This window comes from Myxine glutinosa, chromosome 12 (assembly GCF_964187855.1).
Source record: "Myxine glutinosa chromosome 12, kmMyxGlut1.1, whole genome shotgun sequence".
NCBI classification, from domain to species: domain Eukaryota; kingdom Metazoa; phylum Chordata; class Myxini; order Myxiniformes; family Myxinidae; genus Myxine; species Myxine glutinosa.
The window spans coordinates 80,291,974-80,315,406 of NC_136272.1; the positions used below are offsets into that span (position 1 = coordinate 80,291,974).

General features: G+C 41.1%; 1 protein-coding gene across 6 annotated transcripts in view; it reads left to right on the plus strand.

The window, feature by feature from the left end:
* LOC137437547 (neuronal cell adhesion molecule) overlaps positions 1-22,935 on the plus strand; it is a 321,028-nt gene extending 298,093 nt beyond the window's left edge. For all 6 annotated transcript variants that reach the window (XM_068131960.2, XM_068131963.2, XM_068131964.2 and 3 more), the window contains 5 exons: positions 1,525-1,650; positions 3,985-4,146; positions 7,576-7,707; positions 10,102-10,174; positions 21,066-22,935. In XM_068131960.2, coding sequence (XP_067988061.2) covers positions 1,525-1,650; positions 3,985-4,146; positions 7,576-7,707; positions 10,102-10,174; positions 21,066-21,297 — 725 coding nt within the window. In that variant the 3' untranslated portion in view covers positions 21,298-22,935. The remainder of the gene's footprint in view (positions 1-1,524; positions 1,651-3,984; positions 4,147-7,575; positions 7,708-10,101; positions 10,175-21,065) is intronic.
* The last annotated feature ends 498 nt before the right edge of the window (positions 22,936-23,433 follow it).

Here is a 23,433-nt window from a genome sequence, read left to right on the forward strand (position 1 = left end):
GCCGAACGTGGCGAACACACTCTGCCTCGGACGGCACATTTGAGAGCGTATTCATTTATTTCACGTTGGCAAACTATGTTGCCGCTATGTTGGCGTTAAACTATGTTTTAAAACTAATTAAAACCATTTCATGTAAATAGAGGGGGGGGGGGGGGGGGATTGTCACTGTACTCGCAAGCCGTTCGCCGTTCGCTTTGGCGTTGCGAATGGACCAAAACATTTCATGGACCAAAACATTTCATGTAAAGCGTTCGCCGTTCGCTTTGGCGTTGCGAATGAACCAAAACATTTCATGGACCAAACCATTTCATGTAAATAGAGGGGGGGGATATAATTTTAGATATATATATAGTACGGGCATGCCCTAGTAGGGACAAATGCAGGAAGAATTGGCAAGGGAAAGAAAGATAAAGGTGAGGGGGATAATGATACAGGGGGTGACCAAGCTCGTACTATTTCAAACAGATCATAGAGAATGGGCCTGAAAGAAGAATTAGGGAAAACCACAGATGATGCAGCAATGGAGCAGGTAATGGAAAGGAAGGTGGAGGAAGATGGGAAACCCTAAAAAGAGGGGTTATGGGAGGGTTCAAGAGGATCGAAAAGATCATGAGTATATGGATATGGGATGGATGATGAGGAGGCGACCATGCACCTTGAAGCCTGGGAGGGAATAATGAGAGTTAACAGACCGAGGAAGTTTGTTGTTACATGCGAGAGAAAAGAGAAACAAATGCATGGAGGTTAACAAAAAGTGGGCTCCTGGCAGACAGAGAGTCCACTGAGATGTGAGCGACGTGAGACCAATAGACATTGTCTTTCTGCCTCATCACGGGATACAATATTATGTTAGGGTAGTAAAAAAGCTTTACCAACAACATAAAAATTGTACTTGTGCTAACAAAACTCCGCACAACAGTTCGTCCTTTTCTCCGTAGTTTCCAGCAAGTGTCACATATATTTCTCAGCGATGGGTGAGTTTTCTGATGCCACGGAAATCGTCAGATTTTTTGTGCTAAAACTTTTTGATAAGGGAAAAGCTCTTTTTGAGGCCGCACTAGTCTGCATATCAATATTATGAGACTGCATGAGAATATCTGTCAGAAAGCATACAATTGCTTCTAAAAATCCTAATTGTAAAGAATTAACAAAATAAGCGACAAACAAATGTTAAAATTAAATTAAACAAGTGATACAAATCTGGACTCGTACCAGGAATGAATGCAGTGGAAGGAGGAACAAAAAACACTTTAATATCTTTTACATACCGACAGTTTATGTATTTGCATGCACTTCAAAATTTGAAGTTAAGGGAACACAATTGCAGGAGTTATTGTTAACGTGTGCATTTGAGCTTATAAATTTTCAAAGTCAAAAGAGAAACTTCACCGTATAACATGGTTAATACAGCAAGCAGAAAGAGAATTGTTGTACTACCTGTGGGATTTCAAGTTCCTTTAGGTGATTGATTGCTTCAGTCGAATCCAAAATGAATCTAATTCTCTTCCTTTCCTGGCTGCCCAGTGCCAGCACCCCCGGTACTTCAGTTTGACAACAACACAGCTGGAGATACGTTTTTGAACATCAGTTGGGTTCCTGGCCGTGGGCCTTCTCCTGAAAAAATAATGATTCAATATCAAAATAAGAACGGTGAGTTTGTGTGTGTGTGCGTGCGTGCGTGCGTGCGTGTGTGTGCGCACGCGCTGATTTAGTGCTTTATATGAACACGAAGTGGAAAATTCACTGTTTTCTCAATGCAGCAAAGTGTATCTGTAATGGACCATTTCTAGGATCACTAAACCGATGATGCAAGTCCAAACTCAGATGATGCAATGGGCTGACATGATTATCCAGTCTTACATATCATAGATCCATTAGTACTGTGTTACTGTGTTTTACTCTTTAATTCATCAAACATTCAGTGATAAATAGATCCTTTGTCAGTAACCTGTCGGAAAAATTATATGCACTCCTTAACTGTTGGCTGAATTAGATGAAAACTCCTGGTTGTATTCTGTGCGTGCCCTGGAAGGCTTCAGGCAGTAAATTTTTAATAGTTCCGGGGCTTCAAGGTGTGGTTCCAATTCTTCAGAGCTCAATTTTCTCTATGTGTATATGCGCGGCAGAACACCATTCCCGGTGGCAGGGGGTTAACTTCCCAGTGGCATTCCCAGTGGTAGAGTGCCATTCCTGGTGGCAGGGCATTAACTTCTCGGTGGTGGAGAGCCATTCCTGGTGGTAGAGTGCCATTCCTGGTGGCAGGGCATTAACTTCCCAGTGGTGGAGTGCCATTCCCGGTGGCAGGGGGTTAAATTAACTACACAGTGGCATTCCAGGTGGTAGATTGCCATTCCCAGTGGTAGAGTGCCATTCCCGGTGGTAGAGTGCCATTCCCGGTGGTAGAGTGCCATTCCCGGTGGTAGAGTGCCATTCCCGGTGGTAGAGTGCCATTCCCAGTGGCAGGGCATTCACTTCTCAGTGGTGGAGTGCCATTCCTGGTGGTAGGGTGCCATTCCTGGTGGCAGGGCATTAACTTCCCAGTGGTGGAGTGCCATTCCCGGTGGCATTCCCAGTGCTAGAGTGCCATTCCTGGTGGCAGGGGGTTAAATTAACTACGCAGTGGCATTCCCGGTGGTAGAGTGCCATTCCCGGTGGTAGAGTGCCATTCCCGGTGGTAGGGGGTTAACTTTCCAGTGGCAGGGGATTAACTTCCCAGTGGCATTCCTGGTGGTAGATGTGCCATTCCCAGTGGCATTCCCAGTGGTAGAGTGCCATTCCTGGTGGCATGGGGTTAAATTAACTTCCCGGTGGTAGAGTGCCATTCCTGGTGGCAGGGGGTTAACTTTCCAGTGGCAGGGGGTTAATTTCCCAGTGGCATTCCTGGTGGTAGATGTGCCATTCCTGGTGGCATTCCCAGTGGTAGAGTGCCATTCCTGGTGGCATGGGGTTAAATTAACTTCCCGGTGGTAGAGTGCCATTCCTGGTGGCAGGGGGTTAACTTTCCAGTGGCAGGGGGTTAATTTCCCAGTGGCATTCCTGGTAGTAGAGTGCCATTCCCGGTGGCATTCCCAGTGGTAAAGTGCCATTCCTGGTGGCAGGGGGTTAAATTAACTTCCCAGTGCCATTCCCGGTGGTAGAGTGCCATTCCCGGTGGCAGGGGGTTAACTTTCCAGTGGCAGGGGAGTAACCTCCCAGTGGCATTCCTGGTGGTAGAGTGCCATTCCCGGTGGCATTCCCAGTGGTAGAGTGCCATTCCTGGTGGCAGGGGGTTAAATTAACTTCCCGGTGGTAGAGTGCCATTCCTGGTGGCAGGGGGTTAATTTCCCAGTGGCATTCCTGGTGGTAGAGTGCCATTCCCGGTGGCATTCCCAGTTGTAAAGTGCCATTCCTGGTGGCAGGGGGTTAAATTAACTTCCCAGTGGCATTCCCGGTGGTAGAGTGCCATTCCCGGTGGCAGGGGGTTAACTTCGCAGTGGCATTCCTGGTGGTAGAGTGCCATTCCCAGTCACTTCAAGTCATACCAGCACCACTTCTGGGGAAATCAACCAGTCCGTAACCAGTTCTTCCCTAGTCACAATAATCCGCCATATTTGGGCGAAGGCTTCTTTGTGCCATAGTAACACAGTCCAACAATGTAATTATGCAATGATATCATTACCTTTTCCAAGCCTCGACTAGGTGAAAGTGTTTTTTTCAAGTTGATACCTCTACTGCTGCACATGTTGGGTGTGCAAAATCACATTCGTTTACCAATGAATTGAAAACATAGTCTGTGCAGGGAGGGTTCTTTAATTTATGTTTGAAAATAATTTGAATTTGATATTTTGTCGGTGTGCTGAACTTTTTTTTCCATGTTTACATGTTAACCTTCAGTTTTTATGAACCTAATGCTGAGTTAAACAACGAAACAACATTAAGACTCTATAATTGGTTCCGTAAAGTCGACAATATTGAATGCGGAGAGTTTCACACATTTCCTGGCAGGTGCTGGTGAGTGGAAAAATTCTTCAGAGATGAGCGCGGAACATACGTTTGTGGTGTTGGACAATCTGCAACCTAGCACCACGTACAAGGTGCGCATGTTGACGATTAATGACCATGGGCACGCCACCAGTAACGAGAACGTGATCACGACTTCTGGTGTCAGTAAGTGTCACAACATTCCCAACCGTTCCAGATTCTTGTTATTGCAATGTAAAATGCTTTCTGTTGATTTGGTTTATGTAGCTGAGTAATATGAAGTGCGTTCAAAATGTCCGTTGTATGAGATGCTCATAATGGTCTGAGACACTCCAAGGATATAATGTATGTAATTCTTAAGAAAACATCAATGATTGTGTGATTGAGGTATGTATGCGAACCACCATGGGAAACAAGGAGAAGCTGATGTTTCGGACGTTAACTCTTTGTCTGAGTAATCCTCATTTTCTTTAACGAAGGGTTAATGCCCGAAACATCAGTTGATCTGGGGATAGCAGTGGTTTGTCCCTCTCCCCAACCTTCCCCACACAACTTGTTGAAGGTCATGAAAGAGGACACATCGGGTTGCCTTCATCTCTGGTCAACACCGTACCTTCGCTTACACTGATTAGTGACATTGTTTTCAAATACTGGAGGATATATTCATACATCAAATCAAATGTAGAACAAAGAAAGGAGGTATGTTTAGACTTTAGACCATGCCTTCAGAGCCAATGGGATCAGGCAGGCAAAGCCGAGGAAGATGACTCTGGGTCGTTTGAGTTGAATTTGCCTTCACATCATACTTTGTGGTTCATACATATAACTTGAAGGGAAGCTCAAGGCGTGATGATCCATTGTAGGTCAGCAACACAGCTTTACTTTAAATACCTACAAAAGTTAATAAACATTTCAGCCTTCCACAAAAATTAAATGTAAAAGTCTGGCGTGACCTGTATTGCAAGCAGTCGGTTAGACGTCTAACTCTCAACGAATGCAACTTCACGAGAATGTGACGTATCTCCGCCAGCACCAAGTATGCAAGATGCCAAAGTGTCAGGTGTTTGTCTGCGTGAATAAGCAGAGAAAAGTAAAGGGACAATTCTTCCAAACACCAATGACAAAATATACATTCCCATGGAGTTGGCGTCACTAAACAATGTCAGCATTCGCATCACATTGAACCTTCCGTGTCCCTGTATATGACCACTGAACTATCACTAATTTTCCTCACAACTTGATACTGGGTCCATTTGCTCCAATTAGACCTGACTATATTCTATTTTAAATTAATATGTTCAAATTCCATCAGAAAACCCTATTCCGTTCTGTATAGTGTTCATCAGCATCAAAATGATACTTGCTGCTCAGTAACCTTCAGCAGAGGCTCTTGGCACCTACCTGTATGACACTTCCACAAGCACTTCCAATGCTGTCCTGAAGGATTGGCGAGCGGGGGTAGTCATAATTTTGTCAAATATATTTTTTTGTTTGGAAACATTTAAACATTAAAATGGCAAGTTATTGAGGGGAAAGTGTCGTGCTCTATTTTGATAAGTGTCTGTTTGTGTGTTTGTTTCTTTGACTTGTACGCACTCCTGAACTGCTGGACAGGAATGAGTTGAAAACTGGTGGATGTACTTGGGTTGTACACGGGCAAAGTTTTAAGCTGTAAAAAACAAACTTTCATAGTCCCAGGGCTTCACGGTAGAGGCAGGACCTCAATTCTATGTAAATATGTATGGCGTATCGTCACTGCCGGTGGGAGAGGGCACTACAAGTAATACTCTCAAGAGTTCCACTTTCACTTACGTATTATCAAGCCTGAAAGGATGGATTCTTCACTAGTATCATAAACCAAATATAGGGGCATTTAAGGCTAGGATTTGTTTCGATCCCCTTATTAGTCCCCTACCGGTGTACACCGGAGGGGACTATAGGTTTGCACGCCGTCCCTCCATCTGTCAGTCTGTCTCTGTCAGACCGTCAGCCCGTCACGCAAAGAACAGTTTTCCAGACTTTTTTTTCTAAACGCTTAATGCTAATGATTTCAAACTTGGTACATGGTTTCCTCATGATAAGTTACAGGTCAAGTTCGAACTTCACGACGTTTCGATCATTTTTTACAAAGTTATGGCACTTTGAACTTTGGGAATTCTGATAATTCTGATGATCCTTAACTCAGTGCCATTTGAAGTTTTAATTTCCTTAAGAAAAGATTTTCTCTGCAATAATAGGACCGATTGAGATCAAATTTTCACCGTAGGTAATTATGACGTTTCACATTTAGCGACTTGGTTTGTAGAATATTTTAATGGTAATTATGACGTCACAGGTCACGTGGTTCGGCCGCCATATTGTTTTTCGTGAAAACACGAAAACCCCTTTTTCTCTGCAACGGCTGAACAGATCGAGGCCAACCTTTGCAGGCAGAATCACTTACCCATGACGAACAAAAAAGTCAGTGAGCATGACGTCATGCATCACATGGTTTCAGAGTTATGACGTTTTTAAGGATGAACCTTTAAAACCGAGCTCCGAGCTCATTTTTGATCCAATCAAGGGGAAACTTCACAGATCTGTTCAGCATGTCAGTCTACTAAAATGTCCTTTTAGAATTTGCGATAGGGCGCGTGGTTTGGCAGATATCGTTAATTAAACGAAAATATTTTTTAAAATGGATATCTCTTGTTTATTCTAGAGTTCTCCTCAAGCCGCACTGCGCGCCCTCAGCCTCGTCTCGCGAACGTCAACAGCGCGACACAGCGCGCGCTTTCGGGAGGGGCGGAGCCAAGCCGAGCAACATATATATACACATCGATCATTGATCGTGAACCGGAAAATATAATAAATTACTGATATTTAGCGACTCGAAAGGTTCTTTATCAACCTATTATTTTCTCGTGCTTCTGCTGACCTGTCTGCAAGGTGTATAAATCGAAATCCGGAGTGCGAATCACAGGTGAGCCCGTCCTGAGGTAATTAGCGATTGGGAACGATTCAGAACCTGTGGGTAAATAAGCCTTGGTAATTTCCCCAATAGTTTTCTGGACGACAGACTGCCGGAAGGGGACATGTATTGCAACGCAATACTCAGAATGCTTGTTTTTATGTATCTTTACTCATGGACTCCCATCCTGCTTGCAAAGGAAAATAATCAAATCGCATAACATGTCAAATCAAAATAATCAAATCATATCGCAATGGTACAGTCTGCTCAGACTCGGGAATGTTTGCCATTTTCCAAATTTTTTAACATGATGACATCCGTGTGATGATCATAGTTCCATAACTCAGAGTCCAATTAACCCCTTGTTATCTGAGCATGTAAGTCTCATTGCTGAACTACCTGCTTATAGCCGTTCGGTTCCTGTGACTTAGTTGACTTTTTACTCTTTCCTGGTATATGTGCACAATTTTTATAAACTTGCTTGATTGCTTTTTTACGTGTTTCATAAAAGAAAGGGATTTGAGTCGAAAATTATATATGAGACTTGCCAACAGTGCTTGTGAGCTCAGGGATGTGTGTGACCAGCAGCTCTTGCAATTCTTATTTTATGTTGTTCTGGATACGCACCTTATCCATGTCCCACACATACCTTCTCTACATGGTAGATTCTTCGCAACGCTCAGAGAGTGCGGCCATGCAGGTCTGGTGGATCGTGCTTATGTGCATCATCGCACTGCTCATTCTTATCCTCCTCATCATTTGCTTCATCAAGAGGAACAAGGGTGGAAAGTACTCTGGTAAGCTGAGATCAGGAACAAACAATTTGCAAAAGTTAAGTTAACATTCTAAATCATTATCTAATTTTAAACCATTTTGAACAACTTCTGAGCCAATGATAAATGATTTGCAATTGCTTGTGATAATTGCAAGATTTTTTTTGGAAAATGAGTTCTGCAGTATTTCTCAATGCATATTACTGTGATTAAATATACAGTACTTGTTCTTTTTGTCAAAAATTGCACATTTTTTATAAGTTGCCCAAAAAACCAGAACAATTTTTTTTTTTTTTTTTTTGTTAAGGACATGAATGAATGATCGTTTTAAGGCCATTTTCCCCGCTCGAGCGGGGGTTAGCCTTGCGGGCCCCATGACGATCATGGTTCCCTGTTTGAGGCAATGTTTTTTTTTATGGCCGGATGCCCTTCCTGACGCCAACCCTTGGTCGTCTCTTACAATGCGCAGGGATACGGTGTACCTATTCTAAACCGGGGTACACACCATGATCATTCATCCCAGCATGCTGGTACTCAATTTGCCGACCTCGGAAGGATGACAGGCTGAGTCAACCCCCCTGGCGTTAATTCAGCGATCGACCGGGATTCGAACCCAGGATCCAAGGATCCCAAGCCGGCACACTAACCGCTAAGCCAACACCAGGCATTTACCCAGGCGATTACCCAGGGTAACAGGGTAATAAGGACATAAAATGTATTATTTTTTTTCCCCAGCATATGCCTATCTTGTTTTTGTCACACATGTTGTTTGACATGGTATTTCATTGCCCAGTAAGTTTTCATGTGTTCTTTTTCTGACCAATGAAGTATCTCGTGAAAAAAAGACGTTTTACATCATTAATTAATGGTTCTGCTTTTTGGAAATTTCTTTAAAATGTGCAACGTTTGACAAAAAGAACGAGTATATTTGACATTCTAATCGATTAATACATCTTTTGATACGAGATTTACATAATGCCTCGGAGGTAGTGAACAAAAACTCCAAAAAAAAACAAAAAACCATAAGTCTTTTTGGAGCATTCATCCCATTGCCTATTAGTCCCATCAAGCCTGCTAATTGGTTGTCAACCTATGGTTGTTTGTCCATGCTGTATTCTCTTAAATGCTGAGCAACAAGCAAGGAAGCAACACCACAAGGCATTTTAACAGTCTTTGGTCTCAGCCAGGATTCGAACCGCCAACTTCCCAGACTCAGAGCAGCTCTCCAACAATCACACCGCCAATTATGGTGTTTTGACAGTCTTTATGATATTTAGTCAAACATGGGCTTAATGTGTGCAGGTGAATCATTGCATCTATTTTGAGCTTTTAATGAGCAATATTAATTGACTTGTATAGAAAAAAGGAATTTTTGTATTCACAAGAGAAAAATAAAGTAAGCTAAGATCCATAATAATGATGAGATACCCCCTACCTCCATCTCCCAGGAATTTTGTAAAGTGTGAGCTTCTGAAATTGTGTTTAAGCCAATTTGTGACGTTTTTCACTCACTTCTTCATTGTGAAAGACTTCAAATTAATATTATGGAAAAACACTTTCATGTAAATGTGAAAAGCTGTTTAAGCTCCGAGAAATTTACAAGACTTGCAAATAAAAACCAAGTTGGGCTGCATGATATGTTTGCTCTTTACATTGCCATTGATGTTTACTCAACTGTGAATAAAGTTTGGAGTTATAATTACCTTCATCACCAAAGGTGGACGGAATTTATGTTTTCACACCTGTCTGTTTGTCTGTCTGCCTGTGAGAAGGATATCTCCAAAAAAGTTACTGGCAGATTCGGACAAAACGTGGTGGACAGATTGGGTGTGTGACAAGGACGAATTGATTGGACTTTGCTGAAGATCCGGAAGCAAGAATTTTTTTTTTAAGTCATTCTTCACCATTACTAAATATGGCCAAAAACAATATATTGCATGATATTTCAAAAAGTTATGGATGGATTTGGATGAATCTTGGTGGACAGGTTCAGTGTGTGTCAAGGACAAATTGATTAACTTTTGTTGTATATCTCCATCTGGATATGATAATTTATTATTTTTAAGCGATTCTTCCTAATTGATAGAGAGGGCCAAAAACGATATACAGCACGATATTTCAAAAAGTTTAGGGCGGGTTATGACAAAACTTGTTGGATGAGTTGGATATGTGATCACAACAAGCTGATTAGATTTTGGTGGGGATGCATTTAGCCTCTCCTCTAAGTATGCATTTTGCATTGAATGGTTTTATGGAAGCATTATTTTATTACAATCTAACAGAATGGTGCATGGTAAGAGGGTGCTGATATCAAAGTCTTTGCTATTAAATACATTTTCATGCGGAATTGCCATGAGTCTGCACTGTTTACAGGTGGTCTTCATCGTGTCATAATAAAACTCCATGCGTTTCTCTCAGTGAAAGACAAGGAAGAAGCACGTGCTGATCCAGAAGCCAAGCCCACGAAAGATGAAACATTTGGCGAATACAGGTACAATGTCATGAAAGATTATGTTGGCAAGTACTAATTCATGAGATCTTCAAATAAAAGAATAGGTTTTATAAAATGAAAGTGCACAAAGGTAAATGTAACTGCTGTGAGAAGCAAAGAGAAGCATGCTGACACTTCGTTTGGGAATTAGCCCTTAAACTGAGTGAAAGAGGGTATGTATCTATCTATAATTCCAGTAATCTCTGTACGTTTGTACGTCTGTACGTCTGTACGTTTGTCTGTGACCGCTGTTTCTCGACAACTACCGGTCCGATATACTTGAAACTTGCCAGGTATATTGCTGGGGACCCGAGGATGTGCCTTTTCAAGGTTTGAAATTAATCGGACAAGTACTTACCGAGCTATGGCGATTTAGCCGTTCGCCGTTCGCTTTGCCGTTGCGAATGGACCAAACCATTCATGTAAATAGAGGGGGGGGGGGGGGTTCTGTGGTCGTTCGCTTTGGCTTTGCGAATGGACCAAACCATTCATGTAAATAGAGGGGGGGGGTTCTGTGGTCGTTCGCTTTGGCTTTGCGAATGGACCAAACCATTCATGTAAATAGAGGGGGGGGGTTCTGTGGTCGTTGCGAATGGACCAAACCATTCACATCGAATCATCGAATCACATCGAATGGACCAAACCGTTCGCTTTGGACCAAACCATTGCATGTAAATAGAGGGGGGGGTTCTGTGGTCGTTGCGAATGGACCAAACCATTTCATGTAAATAGAGGGGGGGGGGGATATAATTTTAGATATCTATCTATAATTCCAGTAATCTCTGTACGTTTGTACGTCTGTACGTTTGTCTGTGACCGCTGTTTCTCGACAACTACCGGTCCGATATACTTGAAACTTGCCAGGTATATTGCTGGGGACCCGAGGATGTGCCTTTTCAAGGTTTGAAATTAATCGGACAAGTACTTACCGAGCTATGGCGATTTAGCCGTTCGCCGTTCGCTTTGCCGTTGCGAATGGACCAAACCATTCATGTAAATAGAGGGGGGGGGGGGGTTCTGTGGTCGTTCGCTTTGGCTTTGCGAATGGACCAAACCATTCATGTAAATAGAGGGGGGGGGTTCTGTGGTCGTTCGCTTTGGCTTTGCGAATGGACCAAACCATTCATGTAAATAGAGGGGGGGGTTCTGTGGTCGTTGCGAATGGACCAAACCATTCACATCGAATCATCGAATCACATCGAATGGACCAAACCGTTCGCTTTGGACCAAACCATTGCATGTAAATAGAGGGGGGGGGGTTCTGTGGTCGTTGCGAATGGACCAAACCATTTCATGTAAATAGAGGGGGGGGGGGGATATAATTTTAGATATATATATAGTACGGGCATTGGCAAGGAACGGGCACCCACGTACGGGCAATGCCCTAGTATATATAGTACGGGCATTGGCAAGGAACGGGCACCCACGTACGGGCAATGCCCTAGTATATTCAATATAAAGAGTTCAGCCATCAGAGATTAATCAAAAAGGTTTAGGCACGATCGAGCGATTTTTTTTTTTAATCCAAAAAAACTAACTGTTTTTTTCAAAAAAAAAAAAAATTCCCCTAGCCTAAACACTCATCAGAGATGGCTGAACTGGTCTTCGTCAAACTTTCAGAGGTTCATTAGTGAGTGCCTGGGAGTGTTTAGGCTAGGAATTTTTTTTTTTTTTGAATACAAAAGTTTGTTTTTTTGGATTAAAAAAAAGAAATCGCTCGATCGTGCCTACGCCTTTTTGATTAATGACAGTTATAATTATATACAAGTACACATTCACATAAATAAATACAAAACAATTCGCAAACATTTGAACACAAATGAATCAAACAATTCCGGAAGTGTACGAAGTTGGTGGGAAGACTTCTTCTTCTTCTTCTTCTTAGTTTATAGATTGTTATTTACAGTATTTATTATTTATTATTACTGATTTGACATTTGTGATGGATTCTGATTTGGATGTAATTGCTTTTCCATTATATTTGCCCTCATTTCAAATATATTAATGTTTCTTTTTCATTTGAGCAACACTGGGTACTCCAGCTATAAACACTTATATTATTTTAATTTTTATAATCAAAGATTATAAAAAGAAGAAAGGTAGGAATGAAGAAAGGGAGAGTATAAAATATGGGAGGAGGTGGATTAGAGTGACAATTTAAAAGAGTGGTGGAAGACAAAAAATATTTTTAAAATATACAAAAAATGTATAGAAAAAAACAGAGAGGAAATATGAAAATGATATTTAATGGACAGGAGAATCCAGTTTAATAACAAAGAATAATTATATGCATTTTTGGATGTCTGCAGTGCTGCGCTAAATGGAGAATCTGCAGACAGTCATATATTTGGTACAATGCCCAGGATGATTAAAATGTCAATCTGCCAGCTCGGAGAGGTCTGTGCTGTTATTTTTTTAAAGTCCAATAAGTGTTTGCAGAATATGATCGATTGGAGGACATAACCCTATTGCTTGAGATTCTACCCCCACTAAAGAAGGCGGAAAATAGATATAAATAAACGGACACCTGAAAAGTATAGCGAAAAGCCTTCCAAATAATTTTACATAGGTAATGGCCAATAAAGTATTGTGAGAAGCAAAATTTTTTGTTTGATCAAGAAGAAATTCAGTCTGGAATAAGTGGAGACAACTAGATGGTATCATGAAACACAAAAACATTCCATTATCTGTAAAAGTTAAGAGTTTTCAAAGTCTGTGTCAGATTGGTATTGATGCATGCAAGCGAAATGTGGGCAGTGTGGATCAAATATTTAAAAATAATGGAAATAACAGAGATGAGAATGATACGATGGATGAATGGACCGTCTCTGAATGAAAGAATTTCGAGCTCAGAAATCAGGAAGAGATTCAAAATCAACACTAGTGAAGAAGACCTTAGGAAGAGAAGACCTGTTTGATATAGTTAAATGCAATGAACACCAGAAGATAAAACTGTAACGCAAAAGAGATTTTGAGGCCATTTTCCCTGCTAGAGCGGGGGTTAGCGTTGCGGTCCCATGACAATCTTCTCCATCTTGCCCTATTTTCTGCATCTCTCCTTGCTAACCCCCTTGCCTGCATTTCTTCTTCGACCATCTTTAGCCAAGTCTTTCTTGGTCTTCTCCGTCCTCTACTTCCTTCTACATTCATTTCCATCACTCTTCTCAACCAGTCACTTTCATCCTTCCTCAACACATGACCAAACCATCTCAACCTGTTTCTCTTCGCTGTAGAGAAGATAAAACTGTAAAGAAAGGAAAAAAGCTGAGAGGACATCCTAAGAAGACATGGATTGAAAATGTCAACAAATATGTGGAATGTTTGTGTTTGTACAACATTGATGCATTGGATCGATCCATATGGAGGATTGTCATAATTTGACCAATCCCCTCAAAAAAGGAGAAAAGGGTTGTATAATGTTTTTGTTGTTGTTGTTATTGTTGTCATCATTGATTGGATGAAGAGTTAAATTACTATACTAATACAAGAAAGTAGTGGAAGCTCATAAATTACCATTTCATCGCACAATTCCTCGGTGAAAGTGTTGACGTTGGGCATTCACAAGACGGAGGGATATTGAAGGTGAGTGTCATCTGTGTTGGCAGACAATTCAAATTATACGTTTCATCAAATGAATGTTGTTGACAAAGAAAGCCTTTTTATGTAGATTGAATGTTTCTGAGTTGTATTTCTCAAGCCATCTGAGATTAATCCAAAGCTTATTAAGACCAGAACTTTTTTCTAAAGATTGTGATTGACATCTAGCTGGAAAAAAACAACTAAAAGGGGTTGAAACAGTAGAGGCCTTCTTGAAAGAGACTGGAAATCGTCTCAAGGTGAAATAGATTTTCACATCCGCATAAATCCGGAAGTATTGCTAGCGTCATGTGTGTTCACAAAATAGATCAAGGTTTTTTTGCAATTTATTCAGTGCAATGAAAGGAAGTTAATTTACTTGAATTAGATTCTGAAAATCACTGAATCTCAACATAAACTGCAATAACATCTGACAGACTTAACAGACTTCTCAAAACATCAAATGGTTAATGGCAGTTGCATTAAATGGTAATTGTCAGTAAATAAATTATCTATTAATGATGCAGCTTTCATTTGCTTTCCCCCTTTGGTCATGACATTTACAAATTTCATTGAATTAGGTTTTATATTTGTAGATGCAATCGTCCTTGTGTTTTGAACATAATCTTGATCACCTGGGATATTTTTAAGTTGGAGGTGACAGTGAGATGATTGCCAATTATAACTAATGAGGATTGCATTGAAACTGTTGCTACATTCCAATAAAGTAATGCCATGACTGATTGTGTATCTGCCTATCTAATAGGGCGGTTCCTGATAAATAGAGGAAATTTTTTTAAGTTTCAAATGTTTTCGACCACAAGTGCACATGATTACAGTTTCATAAAAAAATGCTTACAAATTTTTAAAAACGACAACACCAGGTACCATTTCAATTTATTGAAGGAATGCGCTTACAGTTTATTAAACGTGCTTAACCAGCTTAACCATACTGTATCGTGAAAGTAAAAAAACAAAAAAACACAACACCAGGTACAGTACCATTTCCAATTTATTGAAAGTGCGTAACCATTCCGTACCAGGAAAGTAAAAAAAACACAACACCATCATGTACCATTTAAAAAATTTATTTTACAAACACACGTAACTTTCAAATGATGATAATAATGATGGTGGTGATGATGATGATGGTGATGAATTAATATCCCATGAATTCCTCTAACTTTGAGGGTGACCCAAATGATGGTGCAGCAAAATCGTGCACTAAGGGAGAGCCAGGAGAGATAGGAGAAGGTGAGGAAGCTGGTGGGAATGCTGGTGAGGATGCTGAGAGGAAGGCAGGAGAGGGTGTTGATGGTCTTGAGGTGTTGGGAGCAGGGCTGAAGAAATGGGGAATGAGGAGATGCCTGAAAGATTGCCCAACATTTTGATGCAGCTCTTTGTATGGGAGAAGCAAATCATCCAAGGCCCTCTTGAACTTGAGGTACCTCTCCACGACTGGGTCAGTATCTTGAACCCTCTCGGCAATCGCCCGCGTGTCCTGCAGCAACTCGTCCAGGAACTGGACTGTGAGATTGGACCTCAGCACCTCTTCCTCATCACTGCCGGCCTCCTCCTCCTCAGAAACCTTTGGAATGGCCTCCAACTCGTCCTTGATGAGCGGGTTTAGGGAACGGTTCAGCATCATGGTTTTCGGCATGAAGTCCCTTGTCTGTGTGTTGTGCTCGATCCATTTTCTGAGAGTCTTCTCCATCCTTTCCATGTGAACATTCTGGACATGGGTGACTACCTTAGTACTCGATACAGTGATCACTGAAACTCTCCCACGAATGGCCTTCTCCTTCTTCCGTATGTAGCAGACGGTGGATTCGTCGACACCATAATGCCTGCCAACAGAGGCCGCACTCTCTATTCTCGAAAGCCAGTTGAGCAGCTACACTTTCTGGCTCAGGCACATCACTTTCTTCTGCCTCTTGGTAGTCGACGCATCTCCAGCACTGGTCTTGCGCTTGGGAGCCATGATTGAACGATGAGCAGAGTGAGAGTCAAAAACGCAGATCAAAGCAATGGCACGAGAACAATGATCGAGATCCAGGACACTGTATATGTAGAATTGCGAGCATTGTGGGTATTGAGCCTATCTGCTAATTTCAATACTGTACTGTACAGTAATAAATTTAATGAAGCATTTGCATTCTATAATTCACGGAGGATGACTTGTTTTCGTCGCTGATGGAACATCCCCCGAAGCGTTTTCATTGTGTAACATCTCTGATTATGCTTTCCCGTAAATTCCCAGCTGTAATCGATTTGATGAAGCGTTTGCATTATATAATTAGCGGAGGATAACTTGTTTACACATCTGGTGGGATATCCCGTGAAGCTCTTGATTATAGTCCAGCTAAAATCCGCGGCCTCAAAAGCCATGAAAACGCATATCACACAGCAGGTCATGCTCGCGGCTTGTAGAAGACGTTTTTTTTGCGTACGTGTATCCGGCTGCTTTATGCATGGCTGGTGAGATGGGTTTTATAAATACCATACAGGAATGTATGTCAAGCAAACGGCTGTATAAGCCGGTCATGCTCGTGGCTCGTAGATGTTTTTTTGTATACGTGTGTCCAGCTGCTTTATGTGAGGCTGGTGAAAGATAGGTTTTATAAATGTGTCAAGCTAGCGTTTCGTGGATTTTTTTTTTTGCACCCCTGAAAAACCTCGATTTTACAGAACGTGGCCATGGATAGGAAAAAACCCTGCGATTTGGAGGAACACGGCCGTGAAGAGAAAACACCCCGCAAATTTCCGCAAATAGAGAAAAATGTCGAATAGAGGAACCGCGAATAGCAGGGTCCGACTGCATACACGATAATATATATACACTATATGGCCAAAAGTATGTGAACACCCGAACATCACACCCACATGTGCTCGTCGAACATCTCATTGCAAAACCATGGGCATTAATATGGAGTTGGTCCCTCCTTTGCTGCTATTACAGCCTCCGCTCTTCTGGGAAGGTTTTCCACAAGATCTTGGAACATTGCTGTGGGGGATTTGCTTCCATTCAGCCACAAGAGCATTAGTGAGGTCGGGCACTGATGTTGGGTGATTAGGCCTGGCTCGCAGTCGGCGTTCCAATTCATCCCAAAGGTGTTTGATGGGGTTGAGGTTAGGGCTCTGTGCAGGCCAGTCAAGTTCTTCCACACCGATCTCGACAAACTATTTCTGCATGGACTTTGCTTTGTGCACTGGGGCACTGTCATGCTGAAACAGGAAAGTGCCTTCCCCATACTGTTGCCACACAGTTGGAAGCACACAGTCGTCTGGAATGTCATTGCATGCTGTAGCATTAACATTTCCCTTCACTGGAACTAAGGGGCCTAGCCTGAACCATGAACAACAGCTCCAGACCATTATTCCTCCTACACCAAACTTTACAGTTGGCACTTTGCATTCAGGCAGGTAGCGTTCTCCTGGCATCTGCCAAACCCAGATTCGTCCATCTGACTGCCAGATGGTGAAGTGTGGTTCATCACTCCAGAGAACGCATTTCCACTGCTCCAGAGTTCAATGGCATCACTCCAGCCAACGCTTGGCATTGCACATGGTGATCTTAGGCATATATATACATATATATATGTATATATATGCATATATATATTATATATATATATATGTATATATATATATATATATATATATATATATATATATATATATATATATATATATATATATACACATGTATATATCCAGTCACGTGAAAAAGTAAGTACACCCCTTGTAAAGTTTTGACTTTTTCAACATATTTCAACATACAGCTATTTGATCTTCATTTCAACAATATTGATAGATAAAGGTGATATAATATAACAAATATCATGAAACATTTACATTTTGTCGGCCATTGTATAATTTAAATAAACATAAATGCAAATTTCGTATGTGGAAAAAGTAAGTACACCCCAACATTTATCACTACTTCAAATACCTAAAATTAGAATCAGGTGCACCAGCTCAGGTGCAAATGATTAGAACATCGTTAGAGAGGATCTTGGAGGAACCTGTCTTATTTAAACCTCAGACATTTAGTTTGCTTTGCTCTTTGTTGTTGAGGTGTGCGGCGTCACCATGCCAAGATCAAAAGAGCTCTCTGAGGCCTTCAGAAAGAAGGTTATAGATGCCTACGAGTCTGGGAAGGGATTTAAAAAGATCTCCAAACAATTTGAAATCGATCATTCGACTGTCCGGAAGATCATCTACAAGTGGAGAAGATTCCAAACAACTGCTAACTTGTTCAGGCCAGGCCACCCCAGCAAGTTCAGCCCGAGAGCAGACCGCAAGATGCTGAAAGAAGTCTCTAAGAACCCCCAGAATGTCATCACGGGACCGACAGGTAGCTCTCGCCACTGTTGATGTCAAAGTGCACGAATCTACCATTAGAAAGAGGCTGCACAAATTTGATCTACATGGGAGGTGTGCCAGGAGGAAACCTTTGCTGTCCAGAAAGAACATCAGGGCCAGACTAAAGTTTGCCAATGAACACCGAGGCAAAGACCAGCACTTCTGGAACAATGTGCTGTGGACAGATGAGTCAAAGGTAGAGCTATTTGGCCACAGTACCAGAAGACATGTTTGGTGAAAACCAAAGACAGCATTTGACCACAAGAACCTGATACCAACTGTAAAGCATAGTGGTGGAAATATTATGGTTTGGGGCAGCTTTGCTGCATCAGGGCCTGGGCAGCTCACCATCATAGAATTCACTATGAATTCTTCATTGTACCAGAGGGTGCTTGAGGATAATGTGAGGCCATCTGTTGGAAAGTTGAAGCTCAACCGAAGGTGGGCCTTGCAACATGACAATGACCCTAAACATACCAGTAAATCCACCAAGGAATGGCTGAAAAGAAAGAAATTGAGGGTTCTGGAATGGCCAAGTCAAAGCCCGGATCTAAATTCCATCGGGATGTTGTGGGGGGATTTGAAACGAGCTGTGCATGCAATAAACCCCTCAAACATCGCACAGCTGAAAGAATTCTGCATGGAGGAGTGGGCCAAAATTTCTCCCAGTCGATGTCAGAGACTGGTAGACAGTTATAAGAAACGCCTACTTGAGGTTGTTTCTGCCAAAGGGGGCAATACCACCTATTAGAGCCAAGGGTGTACTTACTTTTTCCACATGCGAAATTTGCATTTATGTTTATTTAAATTATACAATGGACTTCAAAATGTAAATGTTTCATGATATTTGTTATATTATATCACTTTTATCTATCAATATTGTTGAAATGAAGATCAAATAGCTGTATGTTTAAATATGTTGAAAAAGTCAAAACTTTACATGGGGTGTACTTACTTTTTCACGTGACTACTGACTCTGTGTGTATATATATCCAGAACCTGCATTTCTGCGAGAACAACTGGGTCAGGAGGATTTCAGGAGTGAAGGGGGTGAATAGAAGGAGGATGGATGAACTGAGGAAGGAAATTGGTGTGCAGATGCTGCTTGTGGGGAAATTGGTGAAATGCCAACTGAGGTGGACTGGACATTTGGTGTGGATGGTGGAAGAAAGAATGGCAAAGACAGCAGATAGGTTGAGGGAACAAGGTAGGAGGAAAAGAGGTAGACCATGGTTGATATTGGAGGATTGTATGAAGAGGGATATCAGCAAGGTGGGGTGATGGGAGAGTGAAGAGAGTTGGCTGAGGGCAGTGGAGAGTGGCGGAGTATTGTGGTGAAGGCAGGTCAGGAGATTGGTGCCATTGGACCTCTCCCCTTACAAAGGGAAGAGGAGGAGAACAACTAAAATATGTATAATAATATATATAGATTGAGGAAATATAAGTGACAAAGAAAGGATTTAAAAGAGGACATGACAGTATGGATGTGCATGTGTGGGGATTGATGGCACGGGTAGGAGGGGGTTTGGGGTGTCAGGTGTGACATTGTCAAATGGAAGGAATATAATAATTGTAAAGCATGGGAAATGGGAGGGTATAGTGGGGTTCCTAATTATACCATTTTGTGCACATTGTTTATAAATGCCAAAAATAGTTTTTATAAAATAGTTACTGTCCTTAATCAAGAGACACTGATTAAATAAAGAGTGAAATAAAATCTCATCTGTTCGTCGTGACTGCCCCACCAGCTGGGCACGAATGCCTACAGCATGTCCTTCGAGTATAACACACGTTGACAGCTGACACCTGGAATTGTACCCTTTGCATCACACTCGTACACTTTAACGTGCATATCATCTATCGGAAATTGAATTTGCCCGAGCCACCGTTTTCTGATGTGAACATACCGGAGTGTAAAATTATCGCATTTTAATTACCACAACATGCGTTTCATGGGACTATATATAAAATTCCTATTTGAATTTTCTTGATTCTGATACGTGACTTTTATACTTTTGAATAATCTATTAGTTATGCTCCAAGTATAATGAAATTGTCCTTCCTGTAGCAGCAAACCATGGAAATATAATCTTTTTGAAGTGACTATAATTAGATTGATGATTAGGAATGTTCTATGCAGTCACGAGAAGACCACAAGATAACTTTCTTATTAATGTCTTTGCTGTACATGCTCTCTTTTGGACACATCAGACCACTGGAGAGGTAAGATTTAAAAAATATTTTTAATTGCTACCGTGTTTCATTTCAAAATCTGTCAGCATACTTCAATTAATCCTCATGGTATGTGCGTTCACTGCTTTTCCCATTGCAATTATCTGCTGTGAAAGGACATGAGAATATCGAGCATTTTTAATTGTCTCCGCATTTAACATCAAGGAAATGTGTTTTCGTCAATACGTTGCCAAAATATTTGAATAGCGCTCAGGCAATTTCCAACAGAAAAATGCAATTTATAAATATTGTCATGGGAAGTACATGTTTTGAAAGGGAAGGTTTTTGCGCTCATCCACTTGATGATGTCTTGCTAAATGATGGGATGGCAAGCCTCGGAGTGCAACGAAACATTTTCATCACTTATCTGCTCACACAAAACTAATAACCACAAGGGACACATCCTATTTTAATTTGTTGGGATATGTTTTTTTGCTTTATTTTATCATGGCATTTGAATGCTAACATATAACGGTTCATAAGTTCAAAACTTGCCGGATACCTTTTCCAATGACACTTGTTAGTGTTTCATGCAAAGTTGCTTCCTAAAGTTTTTGTCAATAGCATTTGGCCCAAGGGATCTAGAGGCTATTTTAAACCCAAAAGGTTTGAATAAAGCTGTGATATTTTTTCCCAAGGCTGCATAAAGTTTCTTTTTTTATTTGGCCTGCAAAGAAGGCTCCCACACTTATTGCTGTTTTTTTTTTTTTTGATGCAGTGACAATGATGAAAAACCTCTACAGAGCAGCCTGCCATCTTTAGACGGTTCTGTGCGAAAAGAACCAAGTGATGATAGCCTGGCGGAGTACGGTGATGGTGTTGAAGGCATGTTTAACGAGGATGGCTCCTTCATCGGCCAGTATCGCGGCAGCAAAGAGCGCGTTAGCACTGAAGGCTTCGTGGGCTCTGAGGCTACATCTCCGGTCGGGCCTCAAAATGCCTATGTTTGACCATTGTTTTTGAAGGGACGGGTGAGAGGGTGGTCTTGGTGAAGTTTTATGAAAGTGGGTAGGGTTGGAGACAGAGATGGGTCTAAATATGAAGAGGGAAAGAGTGATGTAATGGCTGTAGTGTGGAAATCTCATTTGTAGCCTTTGGTGGAGAAAGGTTGCTGTAATTGAGGATAAGACAGGGTCTTAAATGCCCATAAGGTATGTCACGTCACCACCTATTTTTTGCTTTATATTTTCTTCTAATTTTTCATGATGTTGTCTTTGTCTTGCACGGACATTCTCCATGTTTAAGTAATGAAGCCAGCTTCCAAGCTGAAAACAATTTGCGTCCTTAAAAAGTAAAAAATAAACCTCCAGAGATCGTGTCATTATCGTGGCAGTCGGTAGCCATGGAAGGAACAATAAGACAGACAATATAATCACAGGATTTGGTGGGATTCCTAATTATGGTCTCGGCTTGTGGCAGATTAACAGAGTACGGCTGCACATGATTTGTTCAGCATGAAATTGTGCATACCCACCCTTGGCAATGGCCTATGTTAGATTGGTAACTTAAGTTGAAATCTCCTTCAATACACGAATCCTGTCTGTCCCTCTGCATTACACAATTCTCCTTGAGTTGTTTGCAAGATCAGCTTTGGTGTCAAATTTGAGGCTGAACCTATCCTGGCTTGTCTCGGCTGTTCAGTTCGGCTGCCATCCTTGCTTGTACTGTGCTGGGGTTATATGGGTCAACCAAATCAACTAACTTCCATAAGCCTTAAAACAGCAACACTCTGCCGGCTTCTCTCCTACCATCGCTAGATTCCAAGCAGTGGAAAATGTTGAAAAATGGCAAAAAAACATATGTTTGATAAACGTTTTTTCTTTTATTTTTTGATTTTGTGCTAAAAAGAAATATGAAGACATGCATACTTGGTCTGACTGATGAAACTACTGAAATCTTGTTGCACACTGGAAGCGCGGTGGATCTCTCAAAGAAGTGTGATAATGTTAAGTGCTCCTGATCCATTTTTTATATATGTATATTCGATTTTTGAAGGCCGTGTATTATGAGTATGGTACGGAGGCATGCTATGTGAAATGTCACGCTTTGCTGACATGGTAGTTACAAAAAGAAAACGCATTGTGGTGACACTGCTTGCCAAATGAGTCTCAAATGGAGTTAAAAGAAATCACGAGACAAAAATAATAATTTTTATACCACTCAAAATGTATGTATTATTTTCTTTCTCTCCTCAATGTAAAGTTTGACCTGAATTTTTTGGTTATTGTATGGCTATTACCATTCTGCACGCGAAGAAGAAGAACTTCAAAGTACCTTCACTGCATTTAGCGTTTCGCCTGTTCAAAAAAAAAAAAAAAAAAAGAGAAAAGAAATCTGTTGCTTCGAAATAAAGCACAAGAAGGGAACACGATGGATTGCTACTTTAAATACCTGGTGCTTGAATCCTCTTGCCTGATTCGATCATCCTGTAACGCAACACCCGGACATGACCACATTATGCATGTGGATTTTGTTTGTTTCTTTTTTTATCTCGTTCCCTCTGCCCCCTCCACATTCTCACCTGATATCGGTGAGAGCTCCATGTTGAATCATATATTTGTGGTTTTAGTATAGTCAAGTGAATTTTGTTTTGTGGCATGGCTCACTAATTTACCACTGCATGGAACATTAAAACTTCACATATATGAAGCATATGCGAAAAGAAAAGCTTAGAAAAAGAAAAGAGAAATCTTCATAATCATCTGAAAAGCCATTTTTATGAAATTATAACTCTGCCGAGAAAATTCATCCGATTATTCAAAGTAGTGCTTTGCTGCAATATATATATATTTATATATTTTGATTTCAGAATAGAACATTGTCATTGAATGGTCCTCATGACAGGTAAAAGTGCTTAAAATAATACCTGCCCACAGAAACGACAATGCGGATCCCGAAAGCAGCATTTGCGCTCATTGTCTTCTCGTGGATTTAAAAATTCAACCATGGGTGGAAAGTAAAACATTTTCAGTCACATATAGGGCTTCGGCCATATATGTAATTGCACCTCTGTTGTTTGAATTTAATTTTGAAAACGGTTTATTTTATTTTTATATACATTCTAAATGCCAAAGTAACTTTGAAGT